The sequence below is a fragment of the Branchiostoma lanceolatum genome, chromosome 3 (assembly GCF_035083965.1).
Source record: "Branchiostoma lanceolatum isolate klBraLanc5 chromosome 3, klBraLanc5.hap2, whole genome shotgun sequence".
In the NCBI taxonomy this organism is placed as follows: Eukaryota; Metazoa; Chordata; class Leptocardii; order Amphioxiformes; family Branchiostomatidae; genus Branchiostoma; species Branchiostoma lanceolatum.
The window spans coordinates 8698101-8725463 of record NC_089724.1 but is presented as its reverse complement, the minus strand read 5'-3'; the positions used below and the strand labels follow the sequence as shown (position 1 = coordinate 8725463).

The 27363-nt window shown below is 41.7% G+C and overlaps 2 protein-coding genes across 22 annotated transcripts in view; both read left to right on the top strand.

Moving 5' to 3' along the window:
* The window catches only part of LOC136430041 (uncharacterized), a 64279-nt gene extending 61409 nt beyond the window's left edge, over nt 1–2870 (top strand). For 15 of the 16 annotated variants that reach the window (XM_066420285.1, XM_066420283.1, XM_066420282.1 and 12 more), the window contains 3 exons: nt 208–446; nt 1260–1316; nt 1985–2870. In XM_066420285.1, coding sequence (XP_066276382.1) covers nt 208–446; nt 1260–1316; nt 1985–2008 — 320 coding nt within the window. In that variant the 3' untranslated portion in view covers nt 2009–2870. The remainder of the gene's footprint in view (nt 1–207; nt 447–1259; nt 1317–1984) is intronic. The other variant, XM_066420273.1, reaches the window with a different exon arrangement.
* Nucleotides 2871–3974: 1104 nt separating this feature from the next.
* The window catches only part of LOC136430050 (ras-related and estrogen-regulated growth inhibitor-like), a 43049-nt gene continuing 19660 nt past the window's right edge, over nt 3975–27363 (top strand). Inside the window, exons 1-3 of one of the 6 annotated variants that reach the window (XM_066420309.1) lie at nt 3975–4327; nt 17497–17590; nt 19945–20001. In XM_066420309.1, the coding sequence (XP_066276406.1) occupies nt 4274–4327; nt 17497–17590; nt 19945–20001 (205 nt within the window). In that variant the 5' untranslated portion in view covers nt 3975–4273. Of the gene's footprint in view, nt 4328–9547; nt 9681–15301; nt 15335–15408; nt 15537–15659; nt 15675–16871; nt 17119–17496; nt 17591–19944; nt 20002–27363 lie in introns of those variants that run through there. The other 5 variants (XM_066420311.1, XM_066420312.1, XM_066420313.1 and 2 more) reach the window with 5 other exon arrangements.

The following is a 27363-nucleotide window of genomic DNA, read 5'->3' as shown; positions in this document are numbered from 1 at the left end:
AATGAAATTTCGATGACCTCATACAACGCTTCGTTATGTTTGTCAGGTCAGCAAACATATTTTACTGTATCACCCCAGACAGCAAAAGACATATATATATATATATATATATCAAACATATTCTAATGTCAATGTATGCTGTTATTGATTGATTTGAATATTTTGAAGTTAAGATCTGATTTTAATGTGTATGACCAATCCTAACAGGCAAAAACAAGGCCTCAGGACAAAACTACAACAACGTGATCTATGACAACGTGGGGGCGGCTGCTCCTCAGGGTAGGCCTGACGAGGGAGCACACGTCTACCACAACCCGATACACCAGCAGGAGCGCCCGTACCAGTCTCTGGTTCGCCCCCAGAACGGGGGATACCAGCAGCCAGCAACAAGCACCTTCACCGGCCAGAAGATCAACAACGTGCAACGGAACGTCCACGTTAACGAGGTAAAGTCATCTGCATGCTCCCACCGACTGCTTCCTTTATTCTGTTGCTGATATTTGGTGTTGCGTTTTCTAACAGAATCGTAACTACTAAATCTCATTCTCGACAGACAAGTTGACTCATCCTCCCACACTTAACCACGTTTTAATGTACACAATAAGTACGATACTATTTAAGCAAGGATAGGTCGTAGGTAGCTCGTCATATTAGGTATGCCATGTCTGAACCGTTTCTCATAACCAAAGAAGAACATTTTTCGTTGCACATTTTCTGATGTCTTTTTTAGCGTCCTCTTATTTCACATGCCGCTGTACACGGGACTCCTTTTTATCGACTTTTCCAAATAGCCATGTTTCCTCTTTCCAAAGAATTTCAATGATTGTGTGTTCTAAATCCCAAAAGTGATCTTTGCCGATCCGCGAACAGTAGCGCATTGCGAGGAAGACTTGCCAAGAGAAAAATGCAACAACAAGCTAGGGGTTGCGGTCGCTGACACAACTAATTGAAAGAAAAACTACGTATACAAGTACCATACCATCCACCTCATTGCCACCAAAATATGCCGCCACACAAGGAACAATAATTTTAAAGATCGGGCATGACTGCATTTCTTATACATATAGATAAATTTCTGCAAAACGGACGAACAGAGGCAAACCAGTTTAGCTAAACTTTCAATCAAATTGTAATTAGCGACAGCAACGAAAAACACTCACCGCAATTGTACTAACGTTATAATAACAGAGTAAAATCTTTACTAACATTGCATGGTCCATTTTTGAAACTAATAAAACACATTCGTTTACTACCTCCAGTTCCAGATACCTAGGGCAAAGTCGCCTTACTGGCCAGCGACAAGTTACTCAACAAAGGTGTTGGTCTCTTCTCTACCGCTTAAACTCAAGAGCATATCTTTGGAATGATTTCTTTTATTAAAACCTAATGCTGTCTTGTCTGCTAACAGCTTTGATAAACTATGTATAAGCTATTATTTGTGTTTTGTATTAAAAAAAACAAAAAAAAACAGAGTAGCTATATAGTGTAAACTGAAGGCTTCTCGAACACTGCCGGGAAATACAGTCAACCCTTCGTCTGGTGTAATGGTGGTTGCTTCCTTGCAGGAAACTATTATGGCAATATAACCCTCAGCAATTTGCTAAATGGTTTAGGCTTCTAGAATGTAGACAAAATGTTGATGTGTGTTTATGTAGCTGATGCTTACATAGTTTAGGTCCTTGGCAAGGGTCAAATATGCTAAGGGTTGAATACCATGGATACCAAAATTGTTTGTACACAACCACCTAAGTGTTTCATTAACGTTCCAATGACCGTCTGTCACATTCCTCGGCGCAATTCTCACTTTGCACTGCACGATTGCAGTTACAGGTGATAACTAGCCAGAATCGCCCTTACGAAAATGACAAAGGTCGGAGCAACGGTGTGAATGAAAGTAGATGGTTGTGTACATAGATTTTTGTTTTGCTCAGTTAAACACCATTCTCTTCGTGAAACTTACACGTGTTTTTTTTTCTAATTTCAGAATGGACACGATTCCTACCTGTAGACCATGGCCACAAATTGGACTTTCCAGCGGAAACGACCACAATAGTTTGACGAATAGAGTTAAGCTTACATATTTTTTTAACTTTTGCATATATAATCCAGAAACAAACAATAGTTTGATTTACAACGTTCTCGTTGCTAGACAGCTAGATAGTGATGCAGGTGCCTTAAGATTATTCATAGACGGACTATATGTGATAGTTGGCTTACGTTAAGAGTAAAATGGAACTTGCTGCTTTCTTTGTGGTGTTATTAGAAGTATTTTTTAAAAATGCTATATTTCTGAAAGAATATATATATGATAAACGAGGAGGGATGACGAAGCTAACGATTAAATCGTTGTCACAATATAACTATCAAACATATCATCACCTGCATATCCATCACTTGTGAGAAAGGAAAACATTGGAAATTCACAGAATATAGATTTAACGACAAAACATATCAAATACCAGGGGGTACTGCGTAATTGTAAAGTATCCTTGATAACAAACCTATATGTAAGATATGGCGACCATAACATATTTTAAACTGCTAAGATTTTTTTTAACGATTTCACAGAAAGACTTGTATACATTTTTCACAAATATGCGTGTACATATTGAGAAAGAGATAAGAAATGATAAGTTAGTGTTTTAAATTGGGACATATATTGAGAAGACATATTTTCTATATATCTATGGTGTTCTTCTTTACCGGCAGTGCCACTTGCAGCAAAATACGGATATATTTACTATGTAATCAAGATATATAACGCTGTCACAGCAAACGTACTGACTTCCCTTGATGGAGGATGTGTATCAAGACCAACAACCATGTAAGTGCCTGCTGTACATTGAAATAAAAGACCTTGTTAAAATACATTCTAATGAAGTTCTGTAATCCTTTAGTAACATAAAAAGTATTGCGATGCAGGATATGATTTACTACATCATGTAGGACCAAAGATCTTGCTGTTAGTGTTATGTAGCAGCTTAGTTTGCATGTTGCCCTATCAGAGGCTGATCTGCAGTACCACGTCTGGTCGCCATGAAGAGAGTTAATGTTAATAGGTCGTCATCAAAAACATATTCTATAAGAACTTTATTGCAGGAAAATTAAACACGGCACACTGTATGGCACGAACTATGAAAATAGCACAAAATAGAGATATATGGGCTAATCATAAGTTTCGTTTTTTTTTTCCAATGGCAATGCAGTCCTTTACATATTTTCCTATTTTTGCATAGTAGGGGTTGTTGCATCTAAAGATATACTGAAATCTGTCTGTAGCACAGAGTCTCTTAAAATCTGTTGAGAAATGTGAATAAATCATTACGTATCTACCTTGTAGATCATCCCATGACAAAGAGTTGCGAAAGTTATTAGAAGAAGTGGGTGAGAGTCTTATCTGTTGGACAACAAAGGTCATATCGTCATCTGCCCCCTTCCCACATCATTCCCCGACTGACACCTCGTTACTCGGTTACTGCGTGGCTAATGTTACACCCAGCGGCGCTCGGACACCGTTTTACCATTACGGACTGTCAGCGTAATCCAGATCCATTGCACTGGCCGGCTTCCGCTATAGAAATCCTACCTTTTGTCGCCCCCACGGGTCCCAACAATGCTATGTTTGTTTGCCCACCTGTTGAAACGTAAGGAAATCACGTTTCCCTTGATGCACAGTCCCGGATGGAGGACAGGCTATTAAGTCGGGCAAGGCACAGTCCACTCGTGCGAATCATAGGGGTTACGTCTGAAACATATAAACTAACGAAAACATTTCATTTCACAGGCAAACTATTGATTACTTGTTTTACCTCTTATGTACACAGTATATGGTTCCAATGTCGCTTACAGGGGCTGTTCAAAGTTTTTTTTTGTACGGATGACCCCCTTTCTACTAGAGTGGAATGATCCAAACGTGAGTTATAGCTGTATATCTATCAGCATAGAGGGTAGAGAAATTAGTTCTTATTTACATAGTGCAGACCTCTCCATTGTTAGACTGACTAGGTGTCAGCGTGAATGCAGTAATTTATCGTCATTTTGTCCAGAGTTCATGTCTAAAAGCATCACAGCGAAAGGGTCACTAAGTAATGTAGACTTTGGAATCCGGCTGGTTGGACCGCAGCTTCTGCGTACCTGTGTATGGCTGAAATATTGTCTGAACCTGACAACGTTGGCATGTGCAGAACGACGGTTAATTAGTAGAGTTCGCAGTCATTCCTCCGGGCCCTGGATATCAGTTTAGTGACAGTCTAACGGTCATCGGTCATCAGCAATGGAGGACACTTTCGAGACTTCCAACCCAAACCACCCACCCCTTGCCAGGAAGGTAAGGAATATACGTTTAGTACATTTTTAACATGATAGCTGCTATGAATGTATTGTGTCTCTGTTTTGCCTTTTTGCTGCTGTAGATTGCTATGCTCAGACACGGACACCAAAAGAATTCCAACATTTTGAGGGCTAATATCTAATACTTAGAACAGTCTAGTTTATAAACATGAACATATCCAACTCATTGGACCCATAGCAATCTAACACTGGTGGCAGGGTGTGAAACAGAATTTAGAATACAGCATCACATTTTTTCTGTATTAACCTTTTTACCAACATTCCTACATGTAGTTTGATGAATGTTAGTAACGGGTTGGATATCAAACTTTGCCTCAAATGTTATCATTCTTAAAATGCTGTAATCTAGAATATGAATATAGTTTCTAAGTCAGTAACAGTAGTTTAGTAGACTCTATTTAAGGGGATGATGTTTCCCATTTCCCAATGAGATACATGTTATCGATGTTAACATGATCGATCTACATGGTTCGCTTCCAACCTATCCCATGGCAAATTAATTAGCACACCTCAGCCAATAGCCATGCTGTTCAAATTTGCTGAAAGATGTCAGCCTTGCGCCTTTAAAAATGACTGACAGTTCAACAATGGTATATCTGACCAACGGACACCGGTGCGAAACCAAGCGTGTCATCTTTTGTCAGCACGACTGACAAAACATCAAAGCAGTACCTGCTAAACATTCGTTCTTTATAGAGCTCTGTAATTGACCCTAAGTAGAAAACAAATAACCTACTTTGAACTAATATTTAAAAAAAGGTATGGGAGCCTTGGAAGTCTGTTTGTTATACTCAGTTTTCATGGGGACTCGACAGTGCGTTCTTACATTCACGAATAACACATTGTTACTAGTGAATCCATGAACATAAAGGACTTAATTGCACGACAATCGTACACGGCACAATGTATGACAGCAACTGTTAAACATAGTACATAGAATACAACTTAACATCATAATTACTAAAACAAGCTTACTTGTCATTCTCATTCCTTGAAATAGGTTTTGGGCAGAGATCTTCTGTCCTGTTCTATCAATCCTCTTCACAACACTGGCCATCGGTCAAAGGCTTATTTTGATAAACAGCACAGAAAAAGCGCTACACGTATATAGAAGAATGATAGTTGACCTGGCCCTGTGAATGTTTGCCACCTGTGTCTTCAACATGGACGTCGACTGTTGCGTATGCGACAAAGACTAATCTCCAAGCAGATCTCTTCGGTGGCAAAATCGTATCAGCCGGCCAGATTCTACAGCCGGTCATACGATTTTCCCCCGTAGATATCTGCTTGGAGATTGGACCAGACTGGACCAAGACATGCAGCTATTTTGGAGACTGCATGTAGTCCAATCCTTGGTCCAGTTCCGATGATAAGGTTATGTTTTGATCATTTATATTGATTTTAGTTATCGATACGTCCGGTCAGAGGAAACCTTGCAGTGGTCATTTTACATAACATCCGTAACAATTAGGTCACTCGTGGTGTTTTTAGAGATACGCCTATTTGTATATGTTGTATTCGTATGTTTATCAGTGTTGCACATATAACTGGTCAAGGCAAAGGAGAGAAATTGTCCAAGATTTACTTGTGCTCATCAAGCAACTTCTTAACAAAACACGTCCACGCTCGCATTTTGGTAGCACAGTAAATTCGCTGAGTCCTTGGAGGGTTTCTATCTGTAAACAGTATATTTGCTGGCAGTTACCCAAGTCTTGTGCCTTTAATGCCAACATACAAACGAATCAACAGACCCCACATTGATAAGAACCCAGATACATGTTCTCACGTTACATTAACAAACAATGTTACTCCTTCTTATCTCCTACTTCAAACTATTCTGCACGCGTTTACATGGGAATGCTTTTACAACGGCCATTTTCGCGATCATACGATAAAGTTGTGTGCACAACAACTTTGATTGCGGTCAAGGCGCTGAAAGTATTCGCGATTGTTGGAAACCCTATCCGTCTATCATGTGCCAAAATAAACCACTAGTTAAGCCATTAGTGGGGCCATTTGACAGCGCACAAAGAATGTGTTGGTCGCAAATGACTTGTAAATGGTTTGACCGATAAGAAAGGGTTGATTAGAGAAAAATAGAACGTCTGTTCACATGCACAGGCTGCAGGTGGCCTAAATTCCGCAAGGGGGCTCTGTTTCTGGGGCTCCATCCAGGTTTCCCTACAGTACTGAAAGTTAACGCCATCTACCATGATGTAAAATGATAAAGCCTTGAACCAATAACCATCGCGTGTAAAATACGTGATTTGGTATCAGAACCTTGAGAATATGAGGAGTGCCGGAAGGTAAAGTAAAATGAGAGACTGACCCTAGCACGTTCAAATGATGTAACCACGGAGGTATGTTGTTTTCATTTTACAGATGACTTGTGGTCTGTGAATGTCCGAGGAACATAAACATAACCCTTCTCGGGTTAAACACACACGCGGCATGTAAATTAGATATCGTATGATAAAGTACCACCAACATGCAAAAGAAGCGTAGTGCCACGGTTGCTACTTATTTGAATAGAGCGTACGATGATGAATAGAGCGTACGAATAGTATAGAAAGGGTGTCGTATTTTGCCTGGAGCGTTCCCTTTAGAGTATCTGTTCGCGTGCCAGTGGAAGCTGTTGAAAATGGCAAAAATGTCCTTTCCGATGATGACTACGTCATAGGTCAAGTTTAAAGTCTCCCTGAAACAACAGTACAACCTTAAATAAGTGCAGATCTTTCAATTTGCCAAGTAATCACCAGATAACGTGATATCCTCACCACAGTTTATCTGTGAAACCAGTAAAGGTAAACTTGGTAAGGGCCGAGACTTGCCTTAGCTTATTTTCTCACACATACCCGTTTGACATCTCTGGCGTAACTATGACGGGCCGGAACCTGAAAAGTTTATTTGGTTTGTGGGGGCACAGAGTTCACGGATGATTACGCCGACATTGTGTAGATGGTTTGATCAAACTGCGTCACATTGTCGTACAGATAAGTCTACGAAAGCAGGTGGACAGAACGCATTGAGTGCCTTTGCTTCAGCATTTTCCGAGAATGCAGGTAATTCATAACTCAAGTTATCGTACAATAGCTCCATCTTACTCTCCAAGTAGAGCAATGGGTCCGGATGGTTTGTGACGTGTTTTAGGCGTTTTGTCGGGCTTGCTACTCTGTCATTTTTGCTGTTATAGAGACAAAAAATGACAAAGTGGAAAACCCGACAAAAACGCATTAACACATGTCAAAAACAAGCCCGACCCACTGTTCTGCTTGGAGAGTAGCCCATCTAACCCACAGCGGATAGACTTGCATATTAATGTATGGGTTTTATAAAGTCATTGCATTCCTTCTATTGAGATTGACCAGTTGACTTGACAAGGAAATATTCTCTTAGCATTTCTAGCTATCTGGACGGGATGTGTTTTCCCCACACTCACTTTTCCATACAAAGACTAAGAGTGCATGACTATATGCGTTTCAGTGACAGATGTTACAACGTCTTAAATTCAACGTGTTGCGCTGTAGATAAAGATTGCATAACGCCTGTTTCTTTTCACAACAACGTCTTTCTGTGGGTTATTCCATTTACACGGCTCTAGAGGGATTGTCAGGAATAGCTTTAGCCCCTGACCCCCTCCTTTCATCTTGATTAGATGTACGGAGTTTGCATGCTTTTTCCTTCTCATTGATATCGGAACCTGACTGTTTTGACAATATTGCCCTGATGCAAATTGACGCGATAGGTGTTATAATAATTCTGTACACCTGTAGCACCGCCCGGAACGGGAATGTTGTGGCTGATTTCTGTACATGTCTTCATTGCGTAGACACTGTTTGAAAATTTCGGGACCTGTACAAACCTGTCGGTTGAGCAGTCAGTAGCAGTGCTACTGCTGCATTTTGTACTCTCTTCGAATTCGTACTATGCGCCCAGTAACTTTCTATTGAGGAGGGGGTGGTGTAAATATGATCTGGATCTGGATCTGATTCTGTATATGTATAGCCGGTATAACCGCCCTTCGGCGTAACATACCAGCTGGCGGAATCATTTGTAGTTCTTGGGAAAATGACAGCGGAGACTACCAGCTGGCGGAACACACTAGCTAGAGCTGACCGTATTCTGACATCAGTGTGACGAAGTTATTACTAATATTAGTAGTGTGGAGTAACATTAGTATAATGAAGGATACTAGTAGCAAGAGAGATTAACTTAAGATTTAGTAACAGTTCGCCTACACTAATAAGCACCATAAACTGTCTCACTTGAAACAGATACCCGATGCATATCCCTTCTCCCTGAATATATATATCGATATGTGCATACCTCGACAGATGGTTCTCCTCAGATCTCGACAGTTTTTGAGATCCTTGGACAACTATTTGTGAGACGAGTCAACTCTACAATGTAAACATCGCTCTGTAATGTGTGTCCTAATGGAGAATCGGGCAGACGCCTTAGACAGTTCATACTAAGTGAAGGCTGCTATTTTGGGAACTCAGTGGATGTACATTCATCTTCTGGACTTGAAAGTCGCATAGCCGGTATAACATATCAGCTCCGCAGGCACGCGGCGCAACAGCAGCTAGTTATATTATACTGAACGACCTTTCACACCTAACCTTTGCGCTTCTAACTGTAAGCGTTCTTTAAAGCCTATCTAATGATGATACCCCGACTGGCCTTGCTTAGATTCAATCGTTAATTCACATTTCCCTAGTCGCAAAATAGGAAAAATATTATTTGGTAAGAAACATTTGTGGGATAGCATATGAAATCAAAGAAATGTAGAAACAGAAGATAGTACATTATGTTGAAATGAGCTTATAACATATCCCATGTTTGCGCAAAAAACATGCCATGCGTACCCTTGCTTTCGTGCGTTCCTTCTCTAAAATACGCCCTTCTCTCAAATTCTAAAATTGAAAGAAAGATTTTAATTACCATGTCAACCTCTCTGTAAAAGATCTGAAAACATAAAACCTTTGAAGAAAAAAAACGCATTCCCTTTGCACGCTTGCTGCGTCAGTACCAACAGCATAATTATCTACCTGACGTGCTCAGCTGAGCTCTCTGAAAAAAGGGCCTCAGGTGGCAAATGGTCTGTGTTTCCTTCTGACGTCATCACCAAGGAGACCGTAACCTATTCTGTCGTCTGCAGACGCCATTATGACGTAGATGGCGGAGAGAAAAAAAAGAGCAATCCATTCCTGGTAGAATTGAGAGGCGAGACACATATAGTGAAGTACGGTGTTTAGAAAATCCAGAGAGCAAGACTACGTTGTCTGATTATATTATTGGCACCTTTTAGAGAACATCTAAGAGCTAAGGTATGTCTGCACTATTTCTTTTAGCACGAGGAGCTATATAGGAATTAACCTTATGACAAATATCGTATGAGTAGTATACTGTATATGGCGACTAAATTCATGAACAGTTCCCAAATAAGATATTGACATGCCCCAAGACGATATACACTGTATTCACATGAATACAAGTCAGGTATTTTTCTAAAGACAATAAAATCTACTTTAAGGCTTTAGTATCATCTAACGTTAGACTCCAGCAAAGAGGTATGAAAATTTCTCAACTACAATATAAAATTCACGATATTCCCACAGTGATTAAGTCTGCCATATTGTTTCTTTCAACGGTAATCTTGCAATCTATACATATTTCGTTTTCCACATTTATTCATTCCTGGTTCATTATTCGTAGGATTATAATATTACAGGTATGGCCATTTTTGTTATCTCCGTTATTCTGAGACGGTATTATGAGTTGTATTCCTGTGCCCCTGATACAGATTGGTGCATTTATCATGGCTGTATATCATGAGGTAGTATAGATAGGCATCCTCACATGACTGTATGCATGGTAACCATATATCCCCAGCCTTTCGTCACGGGTCATTAACCTCTCTTGACACAGCGGACCTTTCCTCAGATCCGACCAGACCCTAACCCGTACCAGGTAACTGTATCTGTTGATGGAATAGGTCTGAAGGCAATGGAATCGCTCGAAGAAATAGTTACTTGTCTTTTATTTACTCCCATGATAACACCTTCCTGCATCGACTTATTTTTATTGATGCAAGACTGTTTTAAAACCCAATATCCCTCTACCTTTTGTTATTGCTGGCTGACAAAGTAGACGTAGTAAAGAGGCTGAAACATTGCCATCTTACGTAATGGAAAAGTGAGTCAACTCTCTGGGCCTTTTGGGGGGCTTGTAATATACCTTTTTCCTTTTCTACGGGCATAATGGTTACGGGCTTATCAGCAAAATGTGTATTATAAGCCCCCGAAACTTCCCAGAGAGCCTGCTATGGAGTCTAGTCGACTCCAGAGTATGTCTCCACTGTTTATAAATCAGGTCCATTCATGGATTACTGACCAACCTTGAAAGTACAGCACGACAAACACAGCAACACGACCTTACCCCACGTGCTTTATTAGCCGTGTGTGTACAAAACAAGAGACGGTGTGTTCACTACAACTACTAGCCTTTCTATACCGATACACCTCCGACAAAGGTGGCCGTCTTTTACCATTCCTGGTGTGTGCTCATGCATCTTATATACTCCAGTCTTTGTGCTCTAGAATTGGGTGTGTTTCGTGCTTTATGAAAATACAAGTTAGATAGAAGGCTTTCCTTCTATTCTTTTTTTTTCTGTAAGAATTGAAAACATTCCCTTTTCATCGTAAATGCTTTTGGGTACTTACTTGGAAAGGTACACTAAAGTGATTTTTTTTTTCGTCTAGCTTGTTCTCCTATGTTCTACTATGATACTTTATCTAGACACACACCCTCAGCTTCACATCCCTGGCCATTCAAATGTGTTGATATTGCATGCAAGCTATAGTAGTCCAATGCCATGACGTCACTGGGAAATTAAACTGTTTTAGCAGTTATAAAGAAAGTATACGTACTCCCTAAATAGAGTTTGACAAAGATGTCTCGACCATTCAGGAGTAAATCTAGATGTATTTAGACACCAGGTCGTTATCATCGGGCAGGCTGCCATCACGCCTTGGCGGCGCCTTGAGGTTTACGGTCTGCTGAAGATTTGTGGATCCCCGCACTTGGGTTTATCGGCGAGAAGCGTTGAGTTTCAACAGCATTCTCGGCACACAGTCTAGCTGCGATATCGTTTGTTAATTCTCAGTGGAAATTTCTCTCCAAGCAGAGGTTCGGCTTTGGCTGTTATTTTTTTACGTTTTTGCTGGGCTTTCTGTTTGGTCCCGTTTTCTTTATGTCGCGTCGCCAGCTGGCCATACGGCTTTCAAAAGAGAAAGCCCGACAAAAACACCTAAATACACGTCAAAACAGCCAGGGCCAACCCTCGTTTTGGAGAGTATTTGGAAATACCATGGTATGTTGTGGGAGGAATACGACGAGTCAATGTAACATTTCTACGCTCAGGTCTCTAACCGTTTCTTCATTGAAATAAAGGACCATCAAGACTTGCATTCAAGCATGCCTATCCTAATTAGTCGAAAAGCCATTCTCTTCCGTGCACTTTTGTAGGAGTTTATTATATTGCGTGTCCATGCGTTTCAAACTACCTTTCACAATATCAATATCAATATGAATATGTAGGTCAGGCAGAATTGACTCCCCCCACTCGCTCTCTGTAGTAAAATTGAATTCGCTAAAAGGGAATTCTAAATTGGTCTACAGTGAAAGGTAATTTCGCTGCTTCCGAATTAGTCTCGTTGGGGATTAACGTTTACAAAACCACATCCCCTGCCCCTGTCCCTCACAAGCACACTGTCTTTCCTTACCTACAATACGTGCCGCGACCTCTGGAGCAATAAGCAAACCACGTCTTATCTAGCGTTACAGATAATCTAATCTCATCGAAATTCCTGCCAGTCGTCTGTTCGCCGCCATTTTGAATATCTGCCAAACGATGGCGACTGCGCGAAGCCTTGTGGGACTCAGATGTTTGTAATAACCGTTGTTAACGGTCCATTTATGAGATGAATAGTGCTGATAACTTTAACGAGGTGATTAGATTGGATTGGAAGTTGGAAACTGAACGCCATGAACTTAAACTGGGTTGACAGACACGTATTTTTATCTGTTTGCTCAAGTTCGAATTTGGCCCTTTTAAAAACAAATGAATTGATGATTTCCGGATTTCAAACAAGAGTACTAGCTAGCAAGTGGCGTTCTAGCAGGGAGGATAGCAGTGTGGTATAGTTTGCCTCCCTCCCCCTAATGATAGTCTCTACCAGACTACTTTTCTGCCCGAAAAAAAGGGGACAAATATCAGTAGCTAAACGGGTTAAAAAAAGTCCGGCCCACTTCTTTGTCAAAAAATATCATCGCAATCCATCAAGAGGCTCTTGAGTTATTCTGACTAGAGTAGTCCGGAAACACAAACAGACACACAAACAGACGCACACACAGACACACCCAAAACTATATCTCCATTTTTATGGAGATAATTACTATCAACACCCTGTTTGGCCAAATATAAGTTCCATGATGAGAGCTAGCAGAGACAGTCCTCTTCTAGAACGACAGACTACCAAGATTTCTCTTCTCTCAAGCAAACTTTGGAGTCTTGTCGAGCCAAGCTCCCCGCCGCTTACACCTGTCGAGTCGTGTAAGAGTTACCACTTGGAGATGTCATCGCCTTATCTGTTACAAATGGTCCGGTCTGGCCCCGTCTCTGGCGTGACAGTACACAGCTTGTACCCATCAGCTTGTATCAACACGGGGCAGGCGGGTTCAAGGTTCATGGCTTTCCTCAGCCTGCTGCGTTCGACACACATCTGCGGAGTACATTGCTGAGGATTGTGTTACTTTCAACTAAATGTTTCCTGAAAAAAACAAACACTTACTGTTGACCATATTTGGTTGTTTTTATTTTTCCACTGTAAGGTGCATACCTTGTGGTTAAGCTCCATTCACACCTGTGCGTATATTCAAGTCCACATGAGTTGCGTATTATCGGTTTAGGTAAAGTTTGCGTCGAAAAGGTCATTTCTTTGTTTCGATAACCAGGCTGCACAATGGTGGGTCAATGTAGAAAACAACTTCTTCCAAAAAAAGCTAATCCGCAACTCATACGCACATGGATATACGCACAAGTGTGAACGTAGTCAATACGTCTACATGTATATGCCCTGAGTGAGTGCGTGAGTGACTGACTGACTGACTGACTGACTGAAGCGATCGAATACTTTCCCCCAAAATGCCAAGCGTCTAAAAAGATATCCTTGTGACGTAATATCTTCATAAAGTTGAATACTGCTTCTTTTCTTTACAAATCTAACGACGATCAGCAATTCAAGCTATTATATATGCAGCTGGTACCTGTCATATATGGATTAGCCTAGTAGAATGTTATCTATGTACCAGTGAATGCCATACTCTGTACCTTGTACAATTGTTGAGCAATAAAGTTATTATTATATTCCATCTAAACGAATATCTGTGGATAAAACACACAAAATGGTTTATTATGTCAATTTCTAACAAATCAGGTATTTCACTTATGACAAATGGGATCTGCATTAGATATACTTAGCATACCACTGATATGCCAGAGACATCTGATCGGCCCTTCTTCACATATTAATCATACGGGGCGTTTCATTGTTAAGATTTGTGGACTGGATGGAACTCGTACCCTAGGTTTGCCGGAAAGATGTAAGGTAAAGGTAAAGCAGTCATCCTCAATTGAGGTGAAGCATGATGTTTTTTTTCAAGTAGCTAGTGGTAGTGCAATGCGGCTTCGCCACGGCTCGCGTTTTTGGTCAAGCACACAGGGTCACCCCTACTCTTCTCCATAAGTGTGTTGGGTTCTTTTACCTGCAGAGGTTTGACGCTTGAGGCTTATGCCCCAAGCTCCCTCATACACTGACGGGGCCGGCGGCTTTATATACGTCCCCATCCGAAATGACGAATGCAATCCCTTACAACTCTATGATGACCTTTATCTAATGGGCAATTTACTTTCCCTTTCATGTCAACGAAGGATACACCCAAAATAATAACCCAAGCAACTGGATGAAATGTTGAAACAGTCATACGTTTCAGTCACTGACGAAAGATAGCGGATGCTGTCTGAAACGTCTGACTGTTTTGAAAAAAATTGTATCCAGTTACTAGAGTAATTGTTTTTGGCGTATCTTATTACCGGGATGTCTAACCTTCATCAACGCAACAAAAATGACACATGTACTCACACGGTGTTGTCTAGATCATATGTTTTCAGACGATAATGTAGCTCGCTATATTAGCTACCATGTAATTCTGCGCTCGATTTATATTGATTTTTAAACTAACTTCTTTTTTCTTAAATTCTCAAATTCTCAAGTAATCAAGGATGTGTAAAAGCTCTTTTAAACCTCCTTGAAGTGAGTAAGTCGTGCATCAGCAAATCATTATCAGTCTGCGCCGATTAATTTCCAATAGAGCACTTCTCAAGCGTAGAGAACTACTATGTTTATTTTAATGACGGTTGGTTTCTCTCATCAACCTCGTATTTGTGCTATACGTCCTCGGAATATCAATCAAGACACGTCCAATACCTATTCACCCGTAAAATGCAGGCACCCGACCGGCAGAAGGCCTTTTATTGCCGCGGCTTCAGTGAAAAAAGCTTGGAATTTAGCGTGAAATTTTCCAGCGTACAAAGGGCGTTGTACTAAGGGCGCTAGGTTCAAGTAGCGAGTGAGTACACCAACACGGAACACACGCATTCAATACTCGGGACTCCTCGAGTTGTATTCCCAGAACGATGGGCACTGAGCTCTTTTCTTTCGGTCGCAGAGTGTGTACACTCGAAGCTCTCCTTGGCTAATACCTAGAGACAAACTGGTGGAACGGTATTCCTGCTAGATTTTGACTCAGGAGTTCACCAAATACAAAGGATACCAACGTGCTGACTTTGTGCCCTCGTGATTGAAGCCTGGACGGACGCTAAACTTTGAAAGGTCACTGGAATTGAGGACGAATTTCAAAGGTGAAGTACGCTACACAGTCATCTGTTTTTGAGAGGAAATAATGTAGAATTGTTTATTCTATCGAACGTTTCAAACGTTGCGTTTGTGGTCGGTGGGTGCTTTTATCGTCTGCAAAGGGGGCAGCTGATCCTGTCAGGGTGTCTGTAGGGAGTCTGAAATTGATTGGGTGGGCGGGCCGCTAACTCCGAGGGCACCGGGAAGGTAAGTCAGTGGGACCGCAGCCCCGCCTTCCCGCTCACGGTGTCTGAAAGTGTCGTCTGCAGTCTCGTGTTTTGATCAACGGGTTTAGCTCAGATTTATCAGCGCGACACCATTGATGCAGGTTCAGACGAAACTGAGGTAAATCTACAATAAGTTATAGATTTGTTCCGCAGTATTCAAGACCACTGCCGAACGCAAACGATCCTTTGTAGAATTAAATGTTCTTTCACTGCAGACTGGTTGATCGTGACTGAGAGATTTGTAAACAAGGTCCTTTGTAAGTGATTAGAATACCATGTAGTAAAATATAGAGCAGTGTTTGTTGTTATAAGGCCACGTAATGGGCGAGGTCTCGGTACGGCTGCCCTCTTGCTTCAGACGTTCAGTTCCAGTTTGTCTCCAACCGTTAGCAGTTCTTTCAAACCTTTGGGTCAGTAATTAATCACGTCACCTTTTTTGTGTTTATCCAAAGACAGACGGCATAATTAAGTACACATGCATGCAGTATATTTACCCTTGTGTTTTGCTGGGCTATTTTGTAACACCCTGCGCTGTACTAGTCGTACTTTGCATGTAATTTTATCCTCGAAAAAGTTTGGCATTTTTACTGAATGCATCATTTTCGGGATTTACGAGAATTTTGTGTGTAATAAATTAAAAAATCCTAAGAATGTTGTTCGAGGCCATATCTGGTGGTATATGGTCATGTTGTCCCCCGGCCTTGGACATCACAGTTCACAGACCTGTTTTGCGTTATGATGGTATCCAGTTAACGACCAATTTTACCGGGTCAGAGGATTTTGACGACTCCTTGGGGGGATGATTCAATAGTTGTTATGGTCTGTTAGATGTTATATTTCGCTTATTGGCCTGAAAACAAGGGACGATGTGGCGTAATTAAGTGACTGTCATCTAAGTCTTGGTACACACCCACCTCTCTATATTTTCGTTTCATTTCAACTCTATAACAGTGCACTTTCCTTACTGAGAATGAAAATAGAATATATACATGAAGCTTTGAAAACTTGCATAATCCTGAACCGCACTCAAGTACAGCCTGCTGTGTAAGTTTTCCAAGCTCTATACTATATTTTGTTTTCATTCAGTATCTTACACAAACCCAGTGTGAGACCGTTTAACGCTCCACAAAAGACTAACCTTTCCCTTAGTTTTATAGGGTCACTTTCTTTTACTTCCATTCGGTTGTGTTCTGCCATAACTCTTCGGCCCAACAAGGCATGAAAGTACAATTGTAAGATCAGAGGCCGGGAGAAGTTGAACCATCTGTGTGTGTGTGGATGTGTCCTGGATGCCTGCCACTTGTCATGGCGACCGACGTGACACTCTGTAAGCAGGCCTGGCTATAGATCATGTACTTAGCGGCACAACGTAGCCTCCTCCGTGTGAACACAACCAGGAGTCAGACACCGATGTTTCAGCGCTGATTTCTAATCTTTCGACGCACTGTCAAGTTTTGGAGTTCTGGAGTTGTGACCTTTGATAGAGTTCAGTCCACGTTCACCCGATGAACAGCCCACCGGGGAAGGGGAAACGAGAGGAAGAGCAGCACTGCGGAGAAGGGGTAGGATCTTGGGACAACCACCGTCACCCCCCCTCCCTAGGCACCCCTCCTCTTCAATTGTGTAGAGACTCCCCTCAACTACCTTCCCGTTCTGTTCTGGACGCCTGTTCTTCTACTGCATATCCCAGTTGGGAGACTGTTTCAAAATCGGCTTTCCGTAGTGTCGCCGGATCAACGTATTTGTCAGCGACATTTTCACGTGTACACCATGTTGTTCTATATGTCGCTCCCCTGAAGCCTGTTGACGTGAAGATACTGTCTGACTCTGAATGAGGAGGGGGTGTGGCAAACAAACAGTGGACCTGAACCTGGCCTCATTGAAACGTTTACGTCCTTGAGGTTTGAGAGAAATTCTTAATGTTTTTTCCTGTTTTTCAGGGGTCTAAAGGTAAGATGAACCGGCGGGGCTCGGACTGCAAGGCCACCGAAGCGAAGATTGTTGTCTCCGGGAAGATGGGGGTGGGAAAATCAGGTCAGTAAATCTTCAACGTGTGTTGCTTTAATAGTGCCCTGAAGGTCGGGATAACGATATCAAACTGTCCGTTATGTGTGACAGAAGGCCATTAAATGTTCTGATATACAAATTGTTCAGGGAAAAGTTACCAACGATCAACACCCCCTTTACACTATAGACGGCGATCGCTGGACGACCGTGCAGCGACCAAAATTGAATGTGTGTGACCCTTGATTTCATAATTGAATATGATGAACGATGTCAAAGTATGATTGACAAACAACAAAATTGTACAAATTGTTAACTCTTTATCTAAATAATGAAATTCGTTAAGCGATCTGTCAAACGCTCAGCGGTCGCAGTGAGGTCGCAGCCTCTAAAGGTCGTGTAGCTACGTACGCTGTCACTGCTGCAGGCAGTAGCAACATCATTTCTAAGACGGAGGGAGCAAAAACACACACAAAAAAAGGCTCGTCGTAATTTAACCAGGGTTTCCAAACAGATAATGAAACCACTCACTTCGGCACTGTAAAACTTAGTGAATCAAATTTGGATAGACCAGACTATGATCGGTGTATCTGACTAGTACTATTTGCAGAATAGAGAACAATATTCTAACCATCCACCCTGTCAAGGAATCGGTTTCTTTTTTTTCTGATTTCCAAAGCGAAAAGTTGTATTTCTTTTGTTGTCAAGTTTTTCCCCACGCATAGTAAGAATAGCAAAGGATTTTTTTTTCAAATTAGCCTGCCGTTCCAAGCCGTGGCACTACTTACCCTGCGCCTGTTTGTTGCTGTTGGACGTAAATGTACCGCTAGTAGGTCAGTTGTAAGAATGTAAAACGTTCCCTCGAGTAAACCAGGCGTCCAGACGCAGTTAATGCACTTTGTTAGGCCTGTAGGGCTATTCCATTATCTATGTGCTGTTAGGTGAAGTGGAGTCCATCGAGTCCGTCGTAGTCTTGATATTCCAAATATGTACATAGAGTCATAGACCCCTCTTTTTATTGTAAGAAATCCTGTCATCGTGATTTAAAGAGACCTGAATCACCCCTATAAATCAGTACAAATGGAAGAGCCCGTGAAGCCCTACTGTCTGTATAACAAGACGTCACACTGAGGCGTAGACGGACACACACCACGTACGGTCACACACACTCACAAGAACCACTTTGTCCAATAGAAGTGTACACACTTCAGCTCGGATAAAACAGGTAAAGCCGGGATTGGTAAAACTCACTTCTGCATGATCCGGTCCATTAAAATCGCGGGATTAGCCTACTTATAAGGATAACAAAGGGTTTTTGTGTATCCTTTTTGTTTTGTTTAAGGACACTCGCGTGTGTGACATTTATACTGACACTGTTTCGCTTCAATGCCTGTGTTATTGCAACGTTTATACGCATTACTTGAAGCGACTAGAATCGAGCGCTTGTGAAGATGATGGGGTGAGGATTTATATCTTACCAAAGATACACGCCATAAAGTGCGTTTTACTAAGTCTAGCACCGCGGCTTACTTAGAAGCCAAAAACGATACCATTATAACACTCGTAAATCTACTGGTTTCAAATGTATACTTCACAGATAAGAAAGAATATCAAACAAACGGATCGCAGACACGCTGTTTAAGAAACGGGTCAAAGACGAGGTCTTGAAGAAAATGCGTGTCCTCCAGCAAACCATGGTAAATCCGGAAGGGATTAATCGAGTTAAGAAAACATCTGGGATTTTGCAGTGTTCTATTGTGTGTCTGTCTTTGTCTTTTTTGTATGCAATAGGCGTTAGAGAATGTCTTTTTGTTGAGGATGCTTTTAATTTTGTATACGTAGGCTTGGGTAGGGGGGAGCCTCAAAGAACCATGAATGAGAGTACAGGGAGGTTTTTGGAAGACCTCCCTTTTTCGGGGGGAAACGATGAAATTAAAGGCAACCAAAGCACTATTAGGGCCCAAAATATGGAAATAAAGAATGCTGACATCTTGCTGGTAGTGACATTTACTAACACTATTGCGTAATTACTTCATACTTTGAGCATTTTAAAACCGCGCAAAAACATGCCGTAAGATGATTCCCTTAGTTCGCGAGCCTGCATAAACCCTGGCGACGATATTAAGTGAGTTCTCACATCACAACGACGTCATATTTTCTGCATGATGGACGTCGCTATACACTGTGATGGTGTTGTTTGAACTAATCACGTATAGAAACGACTAAATAAATTGACTTTCAAAATCAGATTTTCGGGCCATAATATTGCTTGGGTTTCCATTCAGTGCAGCAGCAGTGGCAGTTTCATACTAGTCATCACAACCACTAGAAATATTAATCAAACGTTAGAAATAAGCGTCAATGTCTCCCTTGTCTTTTCACAGCGCTAGTCGTCCGTTATCTGACGAAGCGGTTTATCTGGGAATACGACCCAACATTAGGTAAGTTTTATTCGATTATGTTTCGCAAATATAACTAGTAAAACTTAAAAGAAGGGTTTTCAGGTTGATACAAAACCTTCGTGTCCTGAACGTGTATTTATCAAGCCTTTGTTGAGTAGCTTTGAACACAATGAACATAACTATATATAGAACCACTTCAACGATATAATCCTGTTAAGGAGTTTCTATTTTCTTCATCCAACTAATTGAATTGTTTTTCATAAGTACAAGTGTAGAGCACGCCCATTCTATTCAGCAACAACTGAATTAGGGCATTTTTGTGGACCATACTCTGTGGACAATACGTTTTGGTTTGACACAACTGTTTCATTTTGACTCCTATGCCCTTATTACAATGCCCTTACCCTGCACCTGCCTTCAACATGCTACGCTTTCCTGCCCAATAATAATTACTCTGGTCGCTCCAACTCCCTTAGCAATGTGTAAAAGTGGTTCAGATCGAAAGGCGACACCGTTGTTGGCGCCTTAGGAAGCATTAAGGGCATGTAGGAGGGGCTCCCTTGGTACGTTTCTGGCCCATTGAGTTGTCAACACTCCGTGGCGACCGTGGTGGGGAGGGGGGCATGCAGGTTTGCGCGCAGTTGTTACGTTTTCTGGGACACGCCTGTGCTGGGTGCTGTCATCACCTGTGACTGTGGCGTAGAGATCAAATGGACTGGAACTGGAGCTTGACCATGAACGTCGTGGGAATGAACGTGGGAGAGAGGGACTGAGAAATGGGGGAGGCCGAGGAGAAATAAAGGGTAAAGTGGACGGGTGTTAGACAGCACGCGAGGAAGAGAAAGAAAACGAAAGAGTCAGGGAATAGGAAGAGAAAGCAGGAACAAGTCCGGGTCTTATGATTAAGTTTTTCCCAAAGCTAATTGTAAGCATTTCACAAGGGCCCCAGTGTCGTGGATTAAAAATGCAGCAATTAAAGTTAGAGAAATCGTAAGAGGGAAAGAGGTTGGAAGACTGGAGGAATGACAATACGATGGACAGATGTGTTGTAGGACAGAGAATTATTGGGACAGTGATCGACGGTGAGGAGGTGTTAACGCCGTCACAGTAGTCCCTGATGGACACCGCCTGTAAGAGTCACCCGTGATGCGCCCCCGGGTGAAGGCCTGCTGAAGGCCGTGTGCAGCTTTGCACGTATACACCTGTCCGTGGAACTGAGCGGCTGCTGCTCTCTAAATCAAGGAATGCTGAAGGATACATCCTCAAAACAAAGCAACAAAGGCCCGATTTACTCTCGCGTTTTTGAGTCCAGCAAGGAGCATCCTGGGCCAGGAAAAGTCCACTGGAGCAGCCCAAAGGCTCCTCACACACAGTCCCAAGTCGACTCCGAAAACGTCTGCGTTTGCATTTACTGACACGAAGTCTTTGTAAGATCAAGATAAAATGTCTACAGCATATCTACAACTTGATTCAGTTACGATCCGAAAGTACAAATGTTACTAGCACTCATGGTCTCCTTAGCATCTCAAACTTAACACTATGTCGTCAACGACTATTATCAAGGACACAATGGATGACTTTATATCCTGTCAATTACCTTCCTTCAAAAGGCACTAGCATCACAGTTCAATGTCCTTTAGCGTTATGTTCTCAGCATCCAACGTGATTTGTAATGTATACGTTTGTCTGACATGTGTTTGTCTCGGACCTTAAAATAACTTTTACCCTGGACGTAAATTTTGACTGGCAAGTCCTACTTTGTGTCACTACTCCGACATTAAGTGTCGGTGAGGCGACTAACTGTACGGATAAGGAATATAATAATAGTTTTTACTCCATCAGCATTTCACATTTAACAGCAAACAGAGGGCTTAATCTCTCTAATGGGGTGACATGCATGTCGACAAGCTAAGTTCAGGTGTCGCCTTTTAGGCCCGTGACTGCTGGTTTTAAGAGGATTGATTTAAAACGTCTGTTTCCTTCAACCTTGACATTTCACAGATTATCACTTTGTTTCAATGACGCATACTTCAAAGGTCAGCATTTTCTTGGAGTCGTAATTATAACGTCCTGTGAAAATCTATAACATAATTATTCAAGCAAAAATGGATGACACATACAACTTTGACTTTAAAACAGATTCTTAGGGTTTAATGAGTTCACAAGTTAGATTATGTTTTATAAAGCATGCGTTGTAAAAGGAAACCTGATTTTGAATGTCAAATCAAAATATGTAGGTCAAGGGATCTCATTATCAACTCACTCGCCCTATTGCTCATTTTGGTGCGTAGAGCCAACAAGGCTCACTAACTTCACCATTAAAAGTTGTGATAAGTTAAAGGTTGCATAATACTTTGAAAGTTGTAACACTTCCGAATTAATTCAGTAATAAAGGAATTTAAAAAAAAGAAATGATAAAATCATTTTGTCCACAGAGATAATTTGAGACATGAAGAATATCTGTGAGAAAAATGTTCCAATTTTATCCCGAATCTTTTGCTAAACTGCACGGGAAGTCCCGGGCCCGGACCCGGTGAGTGCCGGCATCTGCTCCGCCTCATCCTAACGGTTCGCACGTTGCTGACACGAGCACGTGTGGAGTAATGGAACACAGTCTTATCGGAAGTGCCCGTTTGGACGGCGTGTTTAACGTTGACCTTCGGAGCGTCCATCACGCAAGTATAAGCAAAAACTCTCGCTTGTCTTGAAGATGTAACTCTGCTTAATTGATGAGAAGAACGAGATGGCATTTGAAGATATGCTTTTTTTCTCCTTTTCTCCCCTTCGTTTCCAGCGGCAATGTCAATAGCTTTCAAATAAACGTCTTTTCTACGTTAGCTGTAGTTTGCAAAATGAAGGGTGTTATTGCAAAGCTATCTTAGAGACGCTTTCTAAGACTTGAAGATCGTATTCGGAAGCCTGCAACGACTTGATAACTTAAAAGGGCCAGAAACTTTAACCTTCATTAACATTAATCCGACGGGTTACATAACTCCGCCACTTTGAAAAAACAAAAAAACAGTAGATTTGAGAGCTCTCTAGTGCAGCACCCCCCTCCCCCAGGTCTGCACAGTTTAGACACACAGGAGTGCATTATACTGGGGGATGTTGGGTTGGAGAATTTAGGGTTACAGAATTATGTACCCTGGTGGAATTATAGATGTTATAATATGTAATTCGTTAATACGCGTACGGAGAACAGCAGAACAAAACGTGCTGAAAACCTCTTGACATGTATGCGACTTTTAGACACGCGGCAGTTTCTCTCTAACAGGAGTCATACCAAAGGTCAGCCCACATGCGACAGCCTATTCGCCTCTAAACGAGCTCGGTAATTACTCTGATCCCGATAGTTTGTCCTTGTGGAATGTTAATAAGAAGTCAAGCTCTCGGAATGTCTTTTAAGCCCCCTGGTGCTTCTTGGGGCTCGTTAAAAATTGACGTCTAAAGTTCAACCTTTCCCCTCTCTTTAGTCTACTTCCTCTGTTGACATGGTTGATGCATGAAAAAATTACTGCAATGGTAATTATATAAATATTATGTGCAGAATACAAATTTAATGGAAATTGATAATTGTCATCGAAAATTATTTGTTTGTGATGATGACAACAGCTGTACGCATCACACTGACGTTATGCAATCGGAATGTAAAGATTATTATTTTCAAAATAAAACTTTGGCCTGATGGAAATCAATTAAAGACTATGCTTGGTCAGGTGGGAAAGTGACATTCCTGTTCAACTGTGTCAGTAATGTTTTACTGGTGATGTCAGGTCTGAAAAAGTGTGGGAAGGAGACAGGTGGTGAAGACGCGAAAATAAAGAAACCCCTGTTTGATCTAACATGTATGTCTGCGTTTACACAGGTAACTTATTGAGAACACGCTGTTATCACAGCATTAGATTTAGAATTCGAATTCACCTGTATAAAATATATATCAAGCGTACCTTCTCCAGGTATAGGAAACCTGTATATTTCGTACTCTCTCGTCGCCATGCCTTGTAAAATAAGAAAACGAGGCAAAATACAAAGCCCGACAAAAACGCCTAAAAACACCCGGTACATATCCAATTCTCGATAGTAATGGTGTTATAGGCAAAGCAATAAGTGCATAGCTATGGTCTTGAAGGACGTCCTCTCGTCCTCTGAAGACCTTGATTTTACCATAGCTATCGGGAGCGCATTTATTGGCTCCTGGCACACAGGCCCCTGGCGCACAGGCTGATGGGATTTTAGCCTTGACCTGCCGTGAACCTTTCAAAATGGCGGCTGCGATGCCGAGGACGACCATGGACGTTTTTATTGCCACTATATACGGAGGAAATGGGAAAAGGAAATGGGAAATTAACAACCCAAAAGGTAAGACGCAAAACCTGCTTGTTGCAAGTAACATTGCTCTGTATCTCCTTGCATCGATGCAGGTAAGGACAAATCCTTTTGATCGCATAACAGTTATACGTAACTGTTATGGTATACTATATACATTATTTTACATTGGCGGACCATAACCAAGACTATAACGTTCTTTGTCGGTTCAAGAAGGTCCCTTGGTTGGTTGTTGGTACCCTGCAGTCACCTGCAAATATTATACTCACCATACTGCATGTGTCAAGGTGAACAATGCGAGGCATGTGTGCCATCACAAACGTAGGAACGATATTTACGATGCACTGTGAGTACTGTATAATAACCTAAACACAAACTGAAACTGGATGTGTTTTTTTTTCCTGACTGGTGCAAATCATATAGTGCAAGACAACTGACCTTATAGCGACTTAATATGCTTTGTTTTGAATACAACGACAGAGCTAGAAATACCTAACTAGTATCAGCCCTCTCCTGATTGTAATATAAATATACATGTATATGCTCGTGACATAATTTTGTTAATAGCCTGGATGCCAGACCCCAAAACTCTAAAATATCTGTTGTGTAGCCACACTATACCTCAACATGATACCCTTTCTGGGCCCCAATGCTATTCATGAGGGTTTCGCCTGTAATAGAATTTTGTTGAGGAAAAGATGGGTTAATAATCTCAATGTGAGGTTGGGCTGGCGGGAAGGCAACTAGTACTGAATATTTTGCTGGGGGATTGGGGTTACTCTCCAAGCAGAGGTCTTTGTCGAGCAGGGTTAGCCTGGTCACCAGTCTCTACGGGTCGGCTTAGGTGTGTTTTACCAGGCCCAGTCTGCTATATTGACCCGCTTCTGTCAGATTGTCTTCTTAGCTGCCATATAGAGTTTCGCAGCCACCGTAGCCACCGTAGTTTAATCCAAGGGCGTAAACCAACACCCGAGCAGGCTATGCTCTCTGGGTGGGCGGGGGTCACTCACAGCGCCGTGGAGATATCGAGAAGCTGCCGATGGTATATACCATCGTGTGGGTATACCATCGGCAGCTTCTCGATATCTCCACGGCGCTGTGAGCAGGGTAGGGTCGTAGCAATAGGAGTGTCCGGGATTTTTAACGTCTCTCTCCCTTCACCTCTGCGACAGAACAGAACTCTGCTTCAAGCCTTTTAGATATAATGACTCTCACACACATATGCATTATGGCCGATTTGAAACCATGCACGGAGTCTGACACAGCTTAAATTTACTGTTCATTGTTTCTGGTTGCCCGCTGTGGGTGTCTCTGGTCTCGTCACAGTCCAACGTGTGTATAAACTTTGTAAATGCATGTCCGTTTTCTGCTCTTTCATTCTCCCCATAGCTGACCATGTGATTTTGATACATCCTTGTACTTGATTTCCTATTGATTTGTTTGTGTATCAGTCGGTGCAAGATGGTTCACTTAACTGGTTCCTGGAGAAAAAAAAACTCATAATGCTCTGACATTTGGCTACTTTTGCAACAATATTTACTTACAGTTCAAAACATGAACACGTTTATTTCAAATACATTGCTTTCATTCTTTTGTCATATTTTGGGAAAATTGAAGTGTTTGTAAACGAAAAACAACAAAAAACACTGTTGTGTCAAAAAGGTTCGCGCAGTGAATTTACTTTTGAGTGTAGACTAGACACGGTAGCATGGGTCAGTATGGCTGGCTGGACACTTACCCCAGCTAGTGTGGCAGATGCGGATAATCCCGTGCCAAACAATCAATTAATGGTATGCAGGTCGGGGCAGCGACACCGATTCTGAAAGGAATGCCCCGCCCCTATTCATTTGATGGCAAATATGAAGGGAGAGAGACATTAAAAATCCTGGACACTCCTACCCTACTCGACGGAAACCTACTTGGAGAATACCATAGAATGGGGTAACGTTACCTGTCTTTCCCCTTCTTGGGGGATGGAAATGGAGGTGTGTGTGGGAGGGGGGATGGGCAATGACAGGACCAATTTTTAAAACATGGAATACACGGTTATCTTCCCTGTGCCTATACAATATACTGCTAGTCAGGCCAACAGGCTACAGCATAGTGGCATGTGTATTCTGCACAAAAAAGTAAGGACACAAATGACACTATACATTGTACAAACAAACACACACAGACACAACAGTACATACACACACACACACACACACACACACACACACTCAAACACAGGTGTACACTGATCGACGCACAAATACATTACATACACGCACATGTATTCATACCCTGGAGTCCAGTCTTCTTAGCTTTAGTCTAATACCCAAGCTGCGCTCCTCGCCAAGGAGGGGAGCTTGGGTAGCGGACTAAACCTAAGAAGACTGAACTCCAAGCTAATGCATTCAGGCACACTTAGTTAGTGTGAGACTATGGGTAGTTTTGAATTTGTGTCATACAATGGCTTTCTCATTCCAGTTTTATTTATTAATTTTCTACTTGTACCCCTCCCCTTACATCTTGACCCATTTTTTCCTCAAGGAAATGCTGGGTGTAAAAGTTCAAACTTCCATACATAGGGTTGAAGCCAAGAAAAGGTAGCCTGCTGAGGTAGCACAACCCACTAGCCACCTACCAGTGTAGCTCCCTTTTTCTGGAAGGCCACATTCAGTGTACGGAAAGTTGCCAACTATGAAATGTTAGAAAAGGATTTCTAAATGATGACCTATATGATTGTTATGCTACATTCTAAAATGTACATGGTGCTAGTTTTGTCAGTTTTTAGAAGTGGAAGAAGAACTACATGTAATTCTAATCTTATACCGGGTAGCGGAGCGCTGCTCAAAGTCACAAAGTTCAAGATATTTCTCTATATAATATTCGGTTTTACATTGTCTAAAATCCCAGCTTACCAGTATCAATTGACAAGTCATGGAAGAAAGTTTGAATGTACATATGTGAAACCGTTGTCCTTGATAATTTACACATGTTGAGGGTCACATTTTGAACTATCAATTTATAATCATGGGTAGGAGTATCCACAGTGGTCGACATTCTCCTTACATTGTAACTCGCTGTAAC